Source organism: Quercus robur, chromosome 2 (genome assembly GCF_932294415.1).
Source record: "Quercus robur chromosome 2, dhQueRobu3.1, whole genome shotgun sequence".
NCBI classification, from domain to species: Eukaryota; Viridiplantae; Streptophyta; class Magnoliopsida; order Fagales; family Fagaceae; genus Quercus; species Quercus robur.
The window spans coordinates 27,994,868-28,016,039 of record NC_065535.1 but is presented as its reverse complement, the minus strand read 5'-3'; the positions used below and the strand labels follow the sequence as shown (position 1 = coordinate 28,016,039).

Genomic DNA, 21,172 nt, shown 5'->3' with positions numbered 1-21,172 from the left:
AAGAATTCATACTGGTTAAAAACTTGAGTTTACAATTTCTCACGTATATATAGTAATGGTAAGTTACATATCCACCACTCTAGTAGAGTAGATATAATAATCTGCTTATCACTTTTTTAACTGATTCTCTGCTCCAGAAATTTGGTTGTTTATAACACATAAGACCCACCTTCAGGTAAAGGTGATGTACTCATTTACATTGCAAAATAAGCTCACTTCCACCATGCATGTTTTATAGAGTAGTGAACATTAAACCTGGCGTTTACCAAAAAAAAAAAAACATTAAACCTGGTGTTAACCTCTCTAGTTTTACGTGGCTGAAAGGGCATCACTTATATAAAGAGATTGTGCTGGTTTTATTCTTTCAATCTTTCTTTCTTTTTTCTAGGAGATTGTGCTGGTTTTATTCTTTCTATCTTTCTTTCTTTTTTCTTGGAAAAAAAATTTGACTGTTAGATTTATTTAAATACTGTTCCCCCACACCTGAATCTAGGCCTAAGGGCTAAATAGAGATACTAGTACCTGCTGAAGACATTGCTAATTGTATACCTAAAGGTTACTAGATGCATTAATAGGTATCAATTAATGTGTCTTAATTAGGTCTAGTTCTCCTCTTTGATGAATACTTATTTTTGTGTCATGTTCTAACAGTACATACGTACTGCCCAATATATATAGCCTGTTATCTAAATTAATTTGCAACAAAATGTTCTTTAATCTTTATCTAGCTAGGGTATTCTTTATTATGATTTATATGATATTGTGCTGTTATGCCATGGTGTCTCCGACTAACTGAGTTGAGACTAATCCCTACAGGTATGTACATGCCACATTTAAACGATGTTCATCTATAACCTCGAGGAGATAGAGTTAAACTGATAGCATGAATCATTGCCTCAACCTACCTTTAATTACATGTGTGAATTCATTTTAGCGAATCAGTCTCACATGCATGCATCAATCTCTCGTGGGAAATGATCTTGTTTCATGAATTTAAGAGGGATACTTGCTCTTGCTCAGAATTTCTCTTACTCTCTCTCTCTCTCTCTCTCTCTCTGGGTAAATTTAGAATAGTGAATTTCATTGTTTAAACCATGAAATTATGTTTTTGGGAAAAGTATGTTCCTAGTCTATAGGCGCTCTTTATATGTTATCTTAGAAAGAAGCTTTGCACTACTCTGAATTCCATTGCATAGCTATTTGTGTGGTGTATCTTGTTAAATGAGATGAATATATATATATATATATATATATGGCTAATATCTTTTTTTGGTTTATTATATGGCTAATACTTAATTTTCGTTTGATGAACTTATCTCTATCTGTTTATATTGTTTATTCTTAAAATATGGTTGTACCAAAAAAAAAAAAAAACGAGTCTTTTAAAAGTTGTACCTTGAAAATAAATAAAATTAGTTAATGAAAATCTCCTCATCCAAACGAGCACTAGCATGAAATACTTAACCATTTATTATATGTTTTTTCTTTTTTGTTTTGTTTTTTGTTTTGTTTCAGTACACCAGAAATATATTTATAACATTGCACACAATTTTTAACCAACTCAACATTGTTATTGCAGTTTGGAGGCTGTGCTCGAGTAACAATGGATATATACGAACATTTTCCTTGATCGTATTAAGGAAATACTTTTCTCTATTTCAAATCAAATGGAGAGATTTGCAAAGTGAAGATTTAGTTTTTATATGTATACACAAATGTACTTATAGTATAGTGTCATTCACAATTACATTCAACCAAATAAGAAATATAATCACATAAAACAAATAAATATATATATAATACCCACAAAAAAGAAATATAATAATTAATTTAAAATGGTGTGCACTGTATACACATTTAAATTTACAAAATATTAAATCTTAGAAGAAGGGTCTTTTTCAATTTGCTTTAAAATGGAAAGGATCTTCTATTTAGCTAGCAAATGGTTTAGATTTAGAAAATCGAATATTTCCTCAATTTTTTATTGGATTATATCTTCAATAAGGATGTTTATCCCACATTAAAATGGAAAGGATCTTAGAAGAAGGGTCTTTTTCAATTTGCTTTGAAATGGAAAGGATCTTCTATTTAGCTAGCAAATGGTTTAGATTTAGAAAATTGAGGAAATAATATTTCCTCAATTTTTTATTGGATTATATCTTCAATAAGGATGTTTATCTCACATTGGTTGTGCGTGTCTAGTTTCTGCTGTTTATAACCCCAGTCTATAATTACAAAAATTAGACCCTTTTGTAGCTGTAACCTTTGTAGTTGTAGTTTGATTATGTAATGTATTATAAAGTTGGTTTAAAATACTAGTATTACTATTTCCATGTGTGTTCTAATATGTATTACTTTTTACTTTAAAAAAATAGGGATGTTTATCCTACATTGGTTATGTGTGTCTAGTATCCGTTATTTATAACCTTAGTCTACAATTACAAATATTAGACCATTTTGTAGTTGTACTTTGGTTATGTTATATATTATAAACCTGGTTTAAAACACTAGTATTACTATTTTTGTGTGTGTTATAATATATATTACTATTTACTAAAAAAAAAAATCTTCAAATTCATTCCATAATTTTAGTAATTACTACATGTCACTGCAAATCACCACAAAAAGTAATCTACGATAAATCTGTCTTCCTTATTTTCATTTATTTATTTATTCTTTAAATGGTTGCCTTTCATCCACATCGCCATGCTTGGAAGAGGCCTCTTCCTAGAAAAATTGCAATTAATCTTTCATTAAAACTTAAATTTACTGATATTAAATGATAAAAGCTAGGGGTGTCAATTTGGGTTAGCGTGTTGGGTTCCTGTCGTGTTAAGATAAGGGTATTCGACTGAATGGATCAACCCTAATCCGACCCATTTAATAATCATGTCATAATCCTTCAACCCTAACCCGACCTGTTAATAAGGCAGGTTGACCTGACCCAACCCATTTTACACCCTTAATAAATAAGTCATGTTAGGCTGATATGAATGTAACACAACCCATTTCAACCTGTATAATATTAAATATAACATCCATCTAGAAATAATTTAGGGTTTGTAGGGTTTAGAGATCTAGGATTTGTAAAGTTTCAATTTCCAATTATATCCCTTGTAAGTTTTTGTAATTACTCACTTTTCTTTTTAAATTTAAAATATATGTTGGATATAAAAGGTATTTGACAAATCTAAAATAAAATAAATATTTATTTGTTATACGAGTTAAACAGGTTGTGTTAAGTGGGTCATTTCAGGTTGACACAAATAAATTGGCGTGTCAAACGTGTCTATTGCGGGTTACGCAGGTTGACCCACTTATAACATGTTTCTTATCGTGTCACTTTTGAGTTGACCCATTTATGACCCAAACCCATTAAGGCCAAACCCATTAAGGCCAAACCCTAACCCGGAAAAACCCATGTCGGGTTCGTGTCGGGTTCGCTGGTTGGGTCGAACATTGACACCCCTAATAAAAGCTCCATTTTTCCTTGTTTTTTGGTTCCCTTGTCTTTGAACCAACTTCACCATGTAATTTGAGGAAGGACTTGTAAATTAATAATTTCTAAATTGAAAATCACCAACATAAGTCAGTCCCAAATTCCCAACTGACTTGCTTAATCATCTTTTATCTTTGATTTCTTAACACACCTACACCAATGTCATTAACTAATTTTGGAAGTCTATTAATTCTCGGCTTAGTCAGGATGGGTTCTAGGATTATTTATTTATTTGTTTATAGTTATATATATATATATATATATATATTTAGAGAGTTTTCAACTTATGACGTCTGTTTCTGATGATAGCTCTTTATCATTAGACTAAGATACTAATAAGTTTTTGGTAATTATATTATTCAACAAAATTTCCTCATTCCTTGGAGGACAAGCATTAATGATGAATGACTACTAAGGGGGAATAGTTTTTTTTCTTAGAAAGTGATTTATTATTTATTTAAAAATAATCTATTTCATGATTCAGATTAAATTAATATTACATTAATGGTAAGTTCTATTTTGCTGTGGAGGAGAAAGAAAAGTAGTAAGAATATTCATGGGCACAATCTCTAAATCTGACTACATTATATTCGTATCTTTGATTAGCATGGAAACATGGCATAAGACAAAAGCTTTTTTTTTTTTTTTTTTTTTTCTTTTTATTCCCTCTCACAATGGAAATGTGAGTTGTAGGTCAATAGAGAACAACGTAAATAATCATCCAAATGTATTTAGGAAAACAAAATTTGTGGGACAAAGGTCGCAGATATTGTGGACTAAAAAAAAGTTGTAGAAAAAAAAAAGACCCAGTAGTCCATGGTATTTTGGTTTGTGTCAAATGAGCAACATTGGGGGTGTGTCCTTTCAGTAGTAAGAGTAAGCTTTAGCTATTCCTTTCAATAGTAAAAATAAGCTTTAGCTAAGTTAGGGACACATAAAAATGTACAATTTTGTATTACAATTCGTCATGTGGTGAGTTGTCAGTGATGGAAGTGTGACGGTGGGCTATGTAAGGAACACTTTCACCACTCACAACACACAAAGTTATAAATTTTTATGGGTCTAAGGGCACATATTAACAAATCCATTTTTAGAAAATTTTTATTAGAATTTGAAAAAATTGTCAAAATTTTTTATATTTTCGAAAAACTTTTTCTAAAATTGGTTTATTATTGTGTGTCATAACACACATTAGTAAAATCCAATTTTTATACCTCCCTAGCATTACTTTTAGCTAATTCTTGTCATTCAAGTTTGTCATCCTTTTTCTCAAAAAAAAAAAAAAAAAGTTTGTCATCCTTCACAAGGACAACCCACTGCCAATACTTAATGCTAGCCTCATAAATAAATATTACATAAAATAGACTGATCGATGATCATTTGCAAAAATATACTGTACACAATTTGTAAGAGATGGGACCCCAAGCCTCCAGTGTGTACACTCATATATATATATATATATATATATATATAGCATCTAGAATCTAGTTGTAGACTGTCATCCACAGAGGCATCATCAGCGTCTAGTAGAGCTAGAGTCAGCATTAAGATGATGGGGCTCCGTATAGACTAAGGAACAGACCAGACAAGCATAACGAAATCTTGCACAAATAACCCCCATATACTCTACACTGATCTCTATCTAGCTACTCTTTCAGTGAGTTTGCAATTGGAAACTGCTCTGATCCCTCTTCTATTACTGCATGCTTTTCTGCCCTTTTCGCCCTATCACATTCACGTGCATTATTTTACATTTCTCAATCACATTTATTTACTACTACTACTACTACAAAATTTTGAACCAGTCCCATCCTTTCTAAATGGGTTTGATTAAAAAACTGCAGGCTGTATCTATTTTCATTTTTTTTTTTTTAATGGATTGGTAACATTATAAAAGTGTATTGACCTAAAACCACATGATGACTACAAGACTGAAGAAAAATATAATTGTACTATAATCCATTTGAATATTATTTGCAGCTAATTACTTAACTTAAAGTATATTAATTGATACTGTAATTTTTTATGCATGTGGTAGTTATTCTGGCATTATGAGTTGAAAAAAATAAACAGGATGACATTGATATTTCAGGTCCCAAAGCTTTGTGTGTGAGTGTAGGGAAGTAAGTGACAAAAAAAACTAAGGTGGTAGCTAAATGGCGAAGGATATTAAATAAAGTAATGAAAGAAACAAGATTCGTATACCCTGAACAGATGGAGAGATGTATGGTGTGTCCCCACTCTATATATATAAAAAGTCTGAGTGTGTATAGATTTTAGGGTTACTAGGCGTAATCAATGACGACAATAAAAGAAGAAGCCCCTATTAAATTATTATACAAAAGAAAAGTAGTTTTCATATTCATTCGTTTAATTTTCTTCTTCTTCTTCTCTCTCTCTCTCTCTCTCTCTATCTTCTAAGGAAGACTTTGGCTCCGTAGGACGCGTGCAATCTACTCACAAAGTCTCACTCTGTAGACTGCATGGACCACGTTGATATTTCTTTGGTTTTAATGCACCACATTCCCGTGATACCTTCTCTCTCTCACCCTCTTTGGCTCTATTATTTTGGTAGATTTCTTTTATGGTGAAAATAAAAAGATGAAAAAAAAAACAAAAAAAAACAAATACAAACTTCAAAGAGAGAGAGAGACGTGGCATGAGGCATATGGCATGCTTTTTTTTCTTTTCCTCATTTATACCACTAAACATTCCATGTACCCAAAAGTAAAAAAATGGACATGTAATACAAAGATGTTAAAGATAGAATTAAAGGCTGAGAAGAGGGCTGTTTACACTTTTGATTTCGTTATAATATTCAGACACTGTCACGCAGAAAGCAACTGGAAAAAGAGGATATGTAGAAGAAGATAGAAGAAGAAGAAGCAGCAGCAACAGCAGGAGTGGAAAAAAGAAAAAGAAAAAATAAAAAAAAATAAAAGAAAAGAAGAGAAAAAAAGCTGGTGGGGCTGCTCAGTGTACAGTGTACATTGATATCATGTGACAGAGCATTAACAATGACAGTGCAAAGGGTGGCAGCCGATCCCAGAAAACAACCGTAATTATGGTGAAATATAAGGGTCCGGATGATAGCTACATGTCATGGTGTGCACACCCTTTTATTTACAACAGCCGTAAAGATATATATTTATAATACTTATCCATTTTACCCAAAAACAAAATATATACTGTTATACTATACAACAATGCTATAGCTACTGGCAACAATTTTATTTTTTTATTTTTTTATTTTTTATTATTATTATTATTTTTTTTGTGACAAGTTTGCATCAGTTTCATATTTATCATTTTTATTATACATTAGTCACAATCAAATGAGTTCTAATTAGCTCAATTAGTAAAGTCTTTGATAATTGAATAAGAGATTTGAAGTTCAATTCACGTCTATATCAAAAACTAATTGGTGTCTTGGTCTGATAATAAAAACTAAAAAGATTTGTTATGTCATTAGACTTGAGAAAATATTAAAGTTACTATCAATTGATATTTTTACCGTATGATAATTAATATGATTAATAAACTTTAACAACATAATAAATGAACGTATAAATAATGATAATTGACATAAATAACATATCAATTTATAAAATTTATAATATTTTGACATCAAACCATTCTTAGATTTTTTATATTGTATTGAATGCTACAATATTCTGTCTCATACAGTAGCAAAAAAGAAAGAATAGAAAATAAAAATGGGGGGACAGGGTGTGAGAGTAAGTGGGCCTGACTGCAAAATATTCTGACCCACCTGGATGGAATGGGATAGAGATATGGGGTGGCATATAGGGATGGGGCAGCTCTGGAATTTTTCCTGACCCAATGCCCTCCCTCATTTATTGCCGGATAACTAGATTCATGCTAAGGTATCCAAACTGCACCATATGCATTACACTGCCTCAGTTTCCCATTCCCCTTTCTTTCCACTATTACTATTACTTCAAATCCTTTCGACCACAACACCCCCCCCCCCCCCCCCCCCCCGCTTTTGTCTTTACTCTAATTCCCTTCTTTCCTTTCTATCTTCATTTCTCTTTCATTATTTCACCTACTTGCCTTCTTTCCCCTTTTCTTTTGCTTTCTCTTTTCATCATTTATGTGTTAACATTATAATTTTGGTTTCATGTAATTATGGAAGGTAGGGTGGACCATATAGGACCATGTGAACCATATGGAGAGAGAGAGAGAGAGAGAGAATGTGTAAACTTTGGTTGGGGTTGAACTGCATTCCTAAATGACAAAAACATATTTCACATTTTAGTTTTTGGCTATGTAGACCCGATAGTATAAATGGTGAATACTTGCAACCACTTGAGGGGTCGTAGTAAAAGGATACCAAATTGTCCAAGTTACATTACAGGTCCCCACTTCCATGAATGGTCACTTTTTTGTCTTGGTGGATGAATGATTACATGGGCTGTCCAAGTACTTCCAACTGGCTATTCTTTCATCTAAGCCAGTATTGTGTCATGTGGTGCCACTCGGTGAATGGGAGTTAACTAACATTTCCATTCACTTTCTTTCTATATCCTTCCTAAACATCCCGCACATATATAAATGTAACTGTGAAGAGCATATAATATAATATATAGAATGTGTTTCCCTAACATCTTGCTCATTAAACTTCTATCATAATTGGACTCTCTTTCTTTCTAAAGTTTGAAGGTTTATAGGTGAGCATTTATAGGATAAAAAGTTTGTCATACAAAAAATATTATAGAACAAACGCACAAAGAAGAGGCCTACCACAAGGATTTTTAACTCCCAGAAGTTGCACATTTGTAGCTCATACTAACCAAGTTCAATCCACATTTCCCACGAGTGCTTATTTTGGTATAATTTATTTGACTTTAAAAATATGGTAGATAAAATCATAAAAGTATCTTAAAAAAAGTAAAACTTCAACAAAAATATTTATTAAAAAAAAAAAAAGAGTAAAACTTAAAAAATTACCCAGCTTCTTTAGGGTAAGCTTATTTTCGTTGTCCCATGGCTTGACTCATAAAGTAGAAAGAACAAACAGTGAAGAGGATTTGTCTTCCCAATCAGGGCTAAAAAACATGAGTGAAGAAAAAGAAAAAGAAAGGGCATTACGTGTTCTCATTTAAGTACTCATCCCAGGCCTGACCCAAAACTTTAATTGGGCTCCTGCTTTAAGAAAACTACAGCCCACTGACCTAAAACAACGAGTCCTAACCCACCAAGAAATAAGGATGGCTCAGGTGGGCCGAACGGAGAGACGACTGACCAGCCCATAACCAGGTCTGATCTCAAACATATTCATTTAAATTTCATTAAGGAATATGAATATTGGGGGGGGGGGGGGGGGGGGGGGGGCTTTTAATTAGAGGTGTCATTTTGTTTTAAATACACAATAATAAGTAGTAGTGGACTTTAATTTCCATATTTTATTTAGTTAGTGGATGATGTGACTGTTTTTCATTAAAATAAAAGAAAATTCCAGTTAAAAAAGCACTGAAGGTAAGCCAAACTCATATTATGGCATACAGCGTAAAAGATTAGCATCAAACACTAGCTGAGCCATTGCTTTTTTTTTTTTTTTTTTTTTTTTTTTTTTTTTTTAGAGTTTAAACTTATGACGTTCACTTCTGTGATAGAATTTAAACCTATGCCACATTAGCTGAGCCATTACATTACATGCACTAAACTCGATTATTGTCATTCATACAACACAACCAGTTGGAGCCAATCCAGAACTTGAAGAGAGATAAAACTACACATTTACTTATTAGATAGTTTTATTGCTTTGATGGAATTATATATTAAGCAATAAAACTAACATTGTAGTATCTATCGTTTGTAATTAAAAAGGTACTAATATGATAAATACATATATTAATGATTTTAAGTGGCACATTAATTATTTAAGTATAGCCTAATGAAATTTGAATTCATTTTTCTTAGATTTATATGAGAAACGATTTATTTGAAATATGATATTCTTGTTCAAATTTAGTTGCTTTTACAACAATTGAAGCAGAATCCAACAAAAAACAAAAAAACTAATAGCATTCTTGAGTATGCATGTAACATGTAGTTTATCTATATCAACCATTATATCATGCAATTTTCAAATTTGTAAACATATATAGTATGATTAAATCACTACATCACTAAGCTCTTTTGGATATATATTACTGTCAATTTCTTTAAGACCTTTGTTGAGGGTCATTTGTGAGAAGCCAAGTAGAAAGAAGAAAAGCCCAACAACAAGGGAAGCAAAGAATTGGCAAGCAGATGGCAAAACCATTAGGCCCAAGCGACAGGATAATGGATCACAGGCCCATGAAATAAACAAATGGGTCTTAAAGAGGCAAGTGAGCTTAAAGAAGCCCAAAAAGAGAGAAATAGCATCCCATGGACAGTGTATAATGTAGAAAAGTGAGAAAGGGTCGCCGCAAGCCCAAAGTAATATAAACTAAGAAAGTAAGGGGTTTATGGCAAGCCCATGAACCCCAAGGATGAGAATAAGGTAATTGGGCTAGGGAAGCCCAATGAAGTTAGTAAAAGCCCATGAGAATGCAGAATTAGTAAAAGGGCCAAGGAAGCCCAAAGAAAGCAAGTGGGCTAAGGATGCCCAAAAGAAAGACAAAAGGAACACAGGAGCCCATAAGTAAGAAAAAACCAGTGGCCATACCAAGCCACTGGGGGAAAGAGTAAACGGCTGGCCTTAAGAGGCCCAGCAGGATTGAGTCATTACAACAGGAATAATAGAACAATATGGCAGGAAATGAGAGAAATCAAGAAGTGGGCCAAAGAAATATAAGGTCCATCATCAAATAAGGCCCAGCTCCTAAGAGGAGCAGGAAATCAAAAAGCAGTCCACATAAAAGGTCAAAGAAAACGGACGGCAAGCTATGCAGGCAAGCCTCCAGACCACGGTAGACAAATGGGTAGCAGGCAGATTTTGGACACATATGGAAGGAAGGCATGCGCAAGGCCTAGGCATCACCAGCCTGTACCCAGCCAATATAGAGCATGGTGAGATCAGGGGTCAGAGATTCAGAGGGCATGGTTTGGTGGTGGGGAGAGGGGAAAAATCTATTTTTGAGATTCCGGCTCAGGCTCTTTCGGGGAGGTGTCTTGCTGGGATAACTTACTACCCAAAAGAAGCAAGTTGAGTTGGAACCACTAGGTGCATGCCATGAGGGATAGGGAGAGAGAAAGAACCTAGACCGTAGCAAGAAAAGGTGCCATGCTAGACAAGCAAACAAAATACCCTTCTTTGTCTGGTGATGGGGGGTGGGACACAGACAGAACAGTGATGGTCGGCCAGTACACCCAGACCAGACAAATGAGGTTAAGGGCTAAAACAATAAAATCCGATCACGGTAGGCACTATAAAAAGAGGGTCTTGCCGTGAACAGAAGGGGGAGTAACAACGGGAACCTTAACTGAGAAATAGGAATTTGAAGAGAAAAACCAAGAAATAGAAAAAGAAACGAGTGGGAAGGAAAGAAAGAAAACAACCAGAAAGAAAATAAAGTGAGAATTAGAACGGCAGGCATGCATCGATAGATCGATTCCTTCTCTCCCTCATGAAATCCTGCTCTCTGTGAAAACCACAAGGAGCCTCTGTGCATAAACCACTCAAGTCCGTTTCCCTCAGGGCAATTAATCTCCACGGCAGGACTTTTCCTGAGAGATTAATTGCGTTAAGAAGGAACGTTCTTTCCTCTCTGGCTTTGCTCCTGCGGACCAGACTTTAGTTGATTTCTTAACATTTTGATTAACCCATACATATTTATACTTGTTTACTTTTGTTCTGTTCTTTTCCTTCTGTAAAAATGATTATTATTGCTGCTGTAATTGTGTTTGAGGGTTGTTTGGTCATTTCCCACTGAGTGGCCAAATATTTTATTCATTATTATGTCTATCTGTCACAACTTGTCTGAAACAGTTCTGCCTGCCGTAAGCACGTTCCTGGCAAACCTGACCTAGTTTGCACACAAGCCGGACCAACTTAAGTTGCAGCTGGACCCGTCCCAACTCCCTTATCCAGAAAACTTGGGCCTAGTGCTGTAGGAAGCAGCCCAACACCACTAGCATAGCCCACCACTTTACAACATTCTCTTCTTTCCCTGTGTGTATTAAAATATTTAGTATTCTCAAAAAAAAAAAAAAAAAAAAAAACCAAAAAATCACTACATCACTTTTATTGTCTTTCTATTTTTTTTTTCTATAAAATATAACACCATTACAATTTTTTTTATAAGGAAAATTATTGAAATATTTGAGGAAATTAAAAACAATTAATAATCTTTAATGCGCCAAAGAATGAAATAATATTTGTGGGGCCCAATAGTCTATGGGCCCGGCTCGCTCGCTTATGGGGAGTCCACAGGTCATCAAGCTAAAAGAGGCCAGGGCCTAAGCCCAAAAATAGTGAGCCCGATGTGGTTCAAAGATACGTCCGAGGACCGCTCAGTCCTCGGAAAGCCCAGAACCCCATCGACAAGAATGGGATACAGGCAAACTTGAAAGATCAGAAAATATCTCACGGAAATAGTCCTTAATACCCTTCATTGACATGACATCGCCCCAAACAAAGCCGGATTTTTAGGCTTTATGGACCATCTCCCACGATTCAGGGATTAGACTGATGGGACAGATATCTGCCCTGGAAAGATCGACCCTACACGTGGACGAAGGACGACGCACGTAGGCTAGTATAAAAGCGAATGTTATGCGCCCAAAAAAGGGGGGGGGACTCCCATCTAGCTTCGGGAGAAAGACTGGATGAAAGAGAATGTCTGGATAGCACACGCCGGACACCCCATAAAAACCCTCCGACGGGTAATCGGGGACAGCACCTTCGCTCCTCGGACATGATCCGAGGAGCCAAATCCTCATAGATACAAGACTGATGGGCCTGAATATCCAGCCCAAAGCTCTATCGCACATCGATTCACCTATAGTCCGGCCCGAAATGTCGCCCTGTGACCCAACGCTGGCCTTTCAAGCCCACTCTCTACAAATTTTATTGTGAGAGACTTTCCCTGTGTGAGCCCAACACCGATGTCGGGCCGTTAAAGATTTTGTGTCCCTACAATATTCTTTTTCGAAAACGTAAGCAGTAAAGCAATACATACCATTAAGAACAAAAATAATTTGCAAATGAATACATACCAATTATAAATTCTTGTAACCAAATAGTAAAAAAGTATTCAATTGATTCTGATCTTATAAATCAAGAATAGTTGTGATCTTTATATTCACCAATGCAAGTCCCATTAATTCTTTTTTTTTTCTTGAATTAGGTATTATTATTTAACTTGTAGCAATCGTTTAGAACAATGAAGTATATACCACATTCAGAATAGTCATTTGGAGGTAATAAAATTTTATTAGATTAGTCATTTGGGGGTAATGAAATTTTATTACTTTTGAACATGATCCACATTTTTCTTCATCCAACAAAGTTTCTTCAATTTCCTTCTTCATTTTCTGTCCCTCTTAATCATATCTACAGTCGCTTGTGGGAATCACGAGCCACTCTTCATGATTACGGTCTGGTTAACAAGAAGCATAAAAATGAGGTAAATAAACAAGATGGTTTTTGTTTTATTAAGAGAGTACAATAGATTTGTCCAAGATGAAGAGTGTAAGAGAGAATGTAAACCTTGGTTGTGGTTGAACTGAATTCCTAATGCATATAATACAAGGTTAAGGGAGAATTTAAAGTATAAAAAGTTGGTTATATTGTATAGGAAAAAATTGAACAAACGCACACAAAGAGGCCCACCACAAGGATTTAAAATTAACAAGCCAAGCCCAATAAACTAAGCTTAGCTCGCCTTGCATGCTGGTTGGCTCCACTTCATTCAAGCTACACTTTCCATTTCATTGTGTCTTCGAAAAGACAGCACTCCCACAGGTTGCACATCTTAATTGATTTATTTGACTCAGAAAACATTTTAGATTAAAGTATCTAGAAAAAACATATCTTCCACAAAATATCTAAAAGAAAAAGGTAAAACTTTAAATAAATAAAAAAGTATCTAAAAGAAAAGGTAAAACTTTTATTAAAAAAAAAAGGTATACCAGCTAAAGCTTTAGAGGTTATTTTTTTTATTTTTAATTTTTTTTTTTTTTTCATAACAGCTAAATATCAACTGTCATAAAGAATAATTGAAAGTAAAGGATTTGTCTTCCCATTCAGGTCTAATGTCATCCATTCATTAAGGAATATGAATACTGTAGCATACATCATAGCAGATTAACATTAAACACTTGTAAGATGTTGTTCAAGTCCAAAAAACAATTTGAGTTGTTATTTTTTCCACAATGGCTAAACCATTACATGCACCAAATTCGATTAATGTTATTCACACAAGCTGGAGCCATTCCCAGAACTTGCAAATCAAGTCATTCTTCATACATATTACAGTTAACTAGTTACATCATCACAAGATATTAACTCTGGCCTCTGCGACAAACTTGTCACCATTAAACTAAAAACTAATGGTGTTGCAGTTCAAGTTCAACTCCCATCTTCTTTTACAGCCTCCCATCTTGTCACTAATAAAAACTCCAAAAGTTTGTCACCTCTCCAAGATCCTGAAGGAACAAACTTTACAAGATGAGGTTTCAGCCAGATTTTTGTCTGACATAGACTGGACAGTGTTGAGACATGCATGACTTATGAAACTCCTTGTATAAATTTGAGGCCTTCATCTTAAAATAGATGACCCATGCCCAAATGTAAGCTATGACATCTTTAAACAAACCGCTTATACAATTCGCACATACAAGTGCAGTATTTGTAGTTTTGGCATTCAAAAACAAGCGCCAGTGCTTGCCGCAATACAAACTCCCACAATCTCCAAAATCAAATAGCTTTCCCGACATCTTGTTTTTCTGCCCAAGCTCTTCTAGCACCTGACAGAGCAAAAAAAAAGGGTCACATTACAAAATGAGAAAAAGGTCAAGAGTAAGGAAAAGTACCCACCTTAGTTTTTGATCGATTTGCATCCATCCATCCCATCAAATTTCCTGCTTAAAGCATGAGTTTTATATTTCAGGGCACATATTGTGGCTTCAGCCTCAAGCCATAAGTTCCTATACACTAAAGCTTGTGGATGCACCTCTTCCTCAATCTGATGGTTTTCTCTCATTCCCTTTGTAACAACCTGCAACTTGGCAAAGATTTGGTTTCACTGCAAGCTGATTATAAACACTAAGGCTCCCCTCCCCTTTTTCACAAATGAGAGAGAGAGAGAGAGAGAGAGAGAGAGAGAGAGAGAGAGAGAGAGTACAGAGGAATACATCAAGCCCCAATTTAATAATTCTCAGCATAATGACAACCAAACCTGGATGATATCATTGCCCTTCTCAGTGCCTACATCACTGTTTGAACAAAATGAATTCAGGCCTCCCTCATTGAACATAGTATAATAACTCTTTGGCCCCTCACGGAAATTCTGATTGCCAGACTCATGTGGAACAGCCATTGTCTTTGTCCATGCTAGTTTAAGTTCCATGCTGGAGTGCTGAAAAGGATATTATTCAGGTTCTTATAACCCAACAAATGTGTGCTTGTGTGCATATGAATAACTTCCCCCCCCCCCCCCCCCCCCCTCCTCTCTCTAGCATTAGTAATAACAGAAATGATGATGATGATAATATTCATTTCTTTTGATCATGTTGAGTCAGAAATCTATCCGCTAATCAAAACTAGCATATCTTTGGAAACAACAGCTAAACCACAAAAAAAGAAAAGAAAAAAAGAAAAGAAAGTTATAGTCCTCAAAGAATGAAACAAATCAAATCTGCTGGTATAATTCTGATGAATCATGCTAGTACAATTCCAAAATGCATAAAATGCACATTCAATAAGAATCTTCTTACATGCCAGAGAAATTTAGTAAGAAAGTGTACTTCTAGTGTAGAACTAAAAGCATGAAAGGGCTAAGTCTCATTCTAGCTAGGCAAAAACCCTTAAATCCATAAGGGACTATTTGAATCCACAAGAAAGAACTTTGGAATCCACTAGAAACAAGGAAAATCTCCATTTTATTGAAATGTGGATTGTTATTTTTGTTTATAGGCTTGCAGGTCAATTTAAGGGCTCCAGAAAACTTATTTTACAAGTAAAAAATTACTAAACAAATCCTAAATAAATACAATACCATACAAGGGCCCTTAACTAGGAAACCCCTTAAACAACTAAAAATAAGGACCTAAATCTCTAAAATCTAAAATTTAGAAAATATATAAAAATATAAAAAATAAAAATAAAAATAACAAATGATAAAAATAGACCCGTGTTCTATCGTACATCAACTTTAAAGGAAGGCAAGGTTCATTCTTGTTGTCTGATTCACCCACAACATTCTTCAAAAAAGATCACAACAATCAATCAAACCAACACACACACCTGCCATACCTTGCAGTGTTCTGTTGTTTTATAAGGATAGGAAGGAATGCCTGTTTGAGTTGTTTCAGGCATTGGTGTCTTTTGTCCAACCCTATTTGTGGTAAACACATAAAGATTGTTGATTATATGCTGAATTATGTCGCGGTCATGCTCATTCAATGAATGTAAACTATTTGAACAATTGTGTACAAGCAACTCTGACAGATCCTGCATGGCATTAATCACTATCTGAACATCTATTTTAGGAGGTGTAGACAAAGACTTAGATACGTCCTGACGTGTTTCAGTTACATCAGTATGAAGAGCAACTTGGGAAGATGGTGGACTGAGGACATGTTCATTTGCAAGAACAGGCACCACTGTTGAATCACTATGCACATCATCTTTGATTCCTTGAGAAGAGTCTTCAACATTTGCCCCAGTGACAAGCCTTCCATTATATGTACAGTCTTTCACAAGAGATGGCAGAACCATGTGAGCAGAATCGAGCAAAGCACTAGTTCTTGAGTTATTGAACAGAGTAAATTCCTTTTTTGCTTCATAGATGTCATCAGAGCATTGAGTGTCAATTCCACCGCTTGATTCATAAGGATGTGATCCCACTTTGGCATAATCCATATTTCTATGTTGTCTTGGTGATACATAAACAGTTGAAGTTTCACCCTTCTGGAAAGATAAGAAATCACTACTACCACATTCATTTTCATGGCAGTCTAGGCTTCCTTTAACATTACTAGGGAAAAAATGAGGTGCCAGAGGATTTAAACTGTAACTTGTTTCTAGCTCCTTTTCAAGACATTGTGAACTCAGAGACCCAGAAACACTGAATGGAGATCGACAAGAAGCCAGGGTACCTTTCCAACAGGGTGAATCCAAATCAGAGTCATTCTCATCCAGCACCTTAGAAGAACTTTCAACAGTAACACCAGCTTTTATCACATGAGGTTGCAGAATCGAATCATCAGGGATATTGGTAGAAGTAGTTTGTATCTCAGATGTTGCTGTGAGTAAGGAATCCACACCATTAACAACGATAGGCTTGTTACTTTTTTGTTCATTACCTTTTTCCATCAAGCTTTTATCTTGGTAGACCTCTTTGCATTTGGCATTCAGCAGGACATGCGGCTTGTTTAGGTTTAATGGAGTACAACCAGTAGAATTCTCATTGTTGTTGAGTGCATTAAAGCCCACAAAATCCGCATTCACTGACAGAATGGGATTAAAGGGTGAAACAGTTCTGCTAGTGTATGGTGATCCAAAGGATTGAGCTGGCAATGGATTTGTTTTTGGTAGAGAAAAAGTATGTTCAGATGAGGAAGAATCAAGTCGTGGGAAGGATCCCTTGTATGAAGCAGCATTCAACTTAGAACTGCTCGATGTCACTACTGGCATTGTACATGACTGCTGACCTTCAGGAATATTTTGGAGTGTTGCAGTAGAGCACAAATCTGATGATGTTGAAAACTTAAAAGAGACGGGCCTAGAACTTTGCTCAGGAAAAAAGTCAGCATTTACTTGCTCTGTGCCAATAGATTTGATTTGATTATCTCCTCCTAAGATCATACCAGTTAATTTTCCATGAATATTGCCAGAAGTTTCACCACAATGCTTCAACCCTTCAGCAGCATGCTTTCCTGCACAAAAACATCTCATAAATGCAAGTCTTATTGTGGCTCTCACAATCAAAAAATATAGTTATCATTTTTGAGTACTCTTTGTGTATTGTTTTTCCTTCCTATCATCGAGTTCTCCGGTTCAAAATGAAGCATCACATCGCAAGGCTTTCAAGAAACTCACATTTAAACTTACAGTCAAACAAAATTTTTAATCATGTAGAAGAAGAAAAGCGCATGATGTCTAACATATTAAAATTTCATAATGCATTGATCTCCAGGGATACAAATTATATTGAAATTATTTTATTTTTCTAATAGAATTATTGAACATGACCATTAAAGGCAACTCTTCCAGGAATCTCCATATACAAGTAGCCATATAGTCCATAGCTTTCTTTTTTCATTCCAATGCTAACAAATATTCATCTATGGAAAGTTTTTAGGAAATACTGTGTTTTTCCAGGTCTCTCCAATGTACGTGTCATTTTTCTAGTAATTTCTAACTTTCAGAAAGATATAAGTCAAAATGAAGGCGTATTATTGTATATACATATTTAACATAATGAAAAACTAATTGTCCCATCAGATCGTAAGACCTAGTTCTAGGTGTTTATGACCTGTTTTCTTTCTATTCCATCTTCTGGTACATAAATCTAAAGACAGAGTTTTCCTCCAAGCCAGTTGGGAGGAATCTCCTCCAACCAATTATGTGGAAATTTATAAAACCATTCAAGCATATTAAATCACATAACTCATTAAATAGCTCAGAAGTACATGTGGATGGTCTCTTGAATTGCCACATTGTGGATTGGAGGAATTTTCCTCCAAACCTGTTTGTAGGCAAACCGTACCCTAAATGATCTAGTACCATGAACATTATTTTTTCTTGGTATTTACTCTCACCTAATTCTACTAGCCTACCTTCTAATTGCACGTGTTCATAAAGCAAGGACCCCACAAGTGAAATGGTCGTGATACTTGGTTCAAATACAAGCAAGATAGAAGTAGAAGTATAAAAAATATTCTCATATAAGAGATGCAGAGTCTGAGAATTAAAGATATACAATCAACATGGGTACGCATTCCAAAACTTTATAAGAAAAGCATTTATTAATCAAATAGAAACAGATGTTGTACTGAAGCTACAATGCAGAAAAAATTAAAATTGTTATTTGCATCAGTAACATACCAACTAAAGAAAATGATTTAATATTAAATGAATAAAAAGACTACAGACCTTAACTTTTCAAGACACCACTAAGTTAGGTACATTAAGGCAGAATACAGCAACTAAAAACCATGAATCTTCAAAACATTATCAAAATACAATATTATAGAGTTCAGATATAAGAATAAGAATCAGAAAGTCTAATACAAATCACATGCAATATTGCTATGAAACTCTCCAAGTAAAAGAAAGATACCTTGCTTTAGCAGCAAGCTCTGACAGGCCATTGAATCTTCCTTCCAAAAGAAAGTCCCTTTATGATCACTTGTCTTGTCCTGTTCCGTATTAAATGGCAAATCAAGATCATCGGCCCTTTGGCCAACATGGCTCAAACCTGATAAATTCTGGTTGTAACTAGGCATGGAAAATTCGGTTAATGGCATTGCATCAAAGTCTGACTCATAGGGTACAGCAGACTCAATATTTCCTTGCAATGCCAATGATAAGTGCTGTGGATAATAAGATTGGGCATCAAAATCACAACCTGGGGTATTATCATAAGGGAAAGCTGGGGGACACATATCAGACTGATGGCCATAAAATCCATAAGCATCCAGGGGCACATTGTGCATGGAATCTCCTTCCAAATTGAGATCAGAAACGGAACCCAGAAAGGAAAAAGAAAGGTCAGAACTTTGAGAATCGCCTAGTGAAGGTGAAGAAGGTTGCTGGCATGAGTTAGCCAACAAATTCAAAGTGGTTTGGGGATTGAAGGGCTGAGCTAAAGGTGACAAACGGGATGACAAAGTCAAAGACAAGCCTCTATCTCCCTGACCCTCCATTTTTGTTTCAGAAGCTGAAAACAAAACCAACCCAGTTGATCATAAACAAAAATCTAACATAACCACAGACCTAAACTCAAGCTCAATAAAAGAAAATTTGTCAAAATTGGTTCTTTACAGCAGCAAACAAGTTTAAAAAGAACCAAAGTCCTTTTTCTTATCTTTTGTGTGTCCAAAGAACTGGGATTCATTGCACGGCATATAACACACACAGTACTCAAGATAATTTTTTTAAAAAAAATCAAATAGCACTAACATATAATCATCATCAATAATGGTGTAAAATCCAATAATTATAGTAACAATCATATGTGATATATGCATGTGTCAAAACTCAAAAGAGTGAAATGAGATAAGACAGAAGGAAGAGATTTTTCTGAACATACCAAGCAAAGATAAGAATGAAAACTTTACAAGTAAAGTGTTTGCTCCAAATTTTAAGGTTTTAGTTTAAAGTGGCTCTTCCTCTACCTTTGATGCTTTGAGTTTGAGGTTTTAAACTCTTTGTTCAAAGTCTGGACAAACTAGAGTTTTAGTAAAGAAGAGGAACCAACAATCACGTTTTTTTTTTTTTTTTTTTTTAGGTTTCTCAAAAAAAAAAAAAAAAAAAAACGAAAAAAAATCACGTTTTTTCTTTTTTGCATCCGTACCCTTTCTTCTTTGTTTCTTTCTATTAGGGGACCCTCTACATTTTGTGTATATATTTGTACTCTATATATAAAAAAAAAGGACAGTCATGCTTATATTTCTTAATTAAATTCGTATATTAGATTTAATTATTCCTGAAAAATATAATACCTTTTATATTACATTGGTCAATATAGCTATGAGTTTGAATCTAATTAAGAAATTTAAAAAATTGTATCTAAATTTTTTGTTATCAGATTTTTTTTCAATGGAGAAGCAAATTGGAATGCTTGATTTCCTATTTCATCTTGTTGAATTTTCAGAATATTTAAATATATTTTTTTCACTAATTTCAATTGATGTGCCTTTGGCATTAATGAGGTATTGTTTATATATATATATAGAAAATGAGGTATTGTTAAAAAAGAAAGGTGATGGGAAATCGTGATAGTGCTAAAAGGAAGATAAAACAAGTGTTTACAATTTAGTGATAAATTATAACAAGTGTTTATAATTTAAAACTTTTCATTTTACTCCCATAAGATTAGTTTTGTTATACAGTCATTATTTATTATTTATTTTTTGCAAAATAAAATTCTAAACTGAATGGTAAAATAAGTTGGTAAAAATAATTTTTGACAAACACACACTTAATCTAAAGATAAATGAGAAAATTAATTCCTCTTTTGTCTACCAATTTACATTTCCCAACTTTTTCCTTGGGCTTACATTGGGGTTTCATCCATGAGAGTTTTTTCTTCTTCCTTTGAAATAAATATTTTAGTAGACCCATGTATAAAATCCAAAAGAGTGTCACCAAGTATCACCTCAAAACACTAAATCACTAATAGATTTAAAAAAAAAAAAAATTGGTAGGATTCAAATAAGATCAATTATTCAAGGATTAATAAAATTTATCAATCTATCTAACTGGAAACCACAATTCAAACTTTAAATTCATATTTGTAGAATCAAATTAAGCTCTAAAATCTGTATCCT

At 34.3% G+C, this 21,172-nt stretch overlaps 1 protein-coding gene across 2 annotated transcripts; it reads right to left on the bottom strand.

Moving 5' to 3' along the window:
• Window positions 1-13,739: 13,739 nt before the first annotated feature.
• On the bottom strand, window positions 13,740-20,089 carry LOC126713168 (uncharacterized). Of its 2 annotated transcripts, none has more exons than XM_050412845.1 (6): window positions 19,933-20,089; window positions 18,961-19,560; window positions 15,921-17,554; window positions 14,854-15,033; window positions 14,493-14,673; window positions 13,740-14,422 (listed from the first exon to the last, which is right to left on the bottom strand). In XM_050412845.1, exons 2-5 carry the CDS (start codon window positions 19,544-19,546, stop codon window positions 14,494-14,496), a joined length of 2,580 nt encoding a protein of 859 aa, XP_050268802.1. In that variant the 5' UTR covers window positions 19,547-19,560; window positions 19,933-20,089; the 3' UTR covers window positions 13,740-14,422; window position 14,493. The 2 variants fall into 2 exon arrangements, with proteins under 2 accessions (XP_050268802.1, XP_050268803.1); XM_050412846.1 differs by having other exon boundaries at window positions 15,930-17,554.
• Window positions 20,090-21,172: the final 1,083 nt, after the last annotated feature.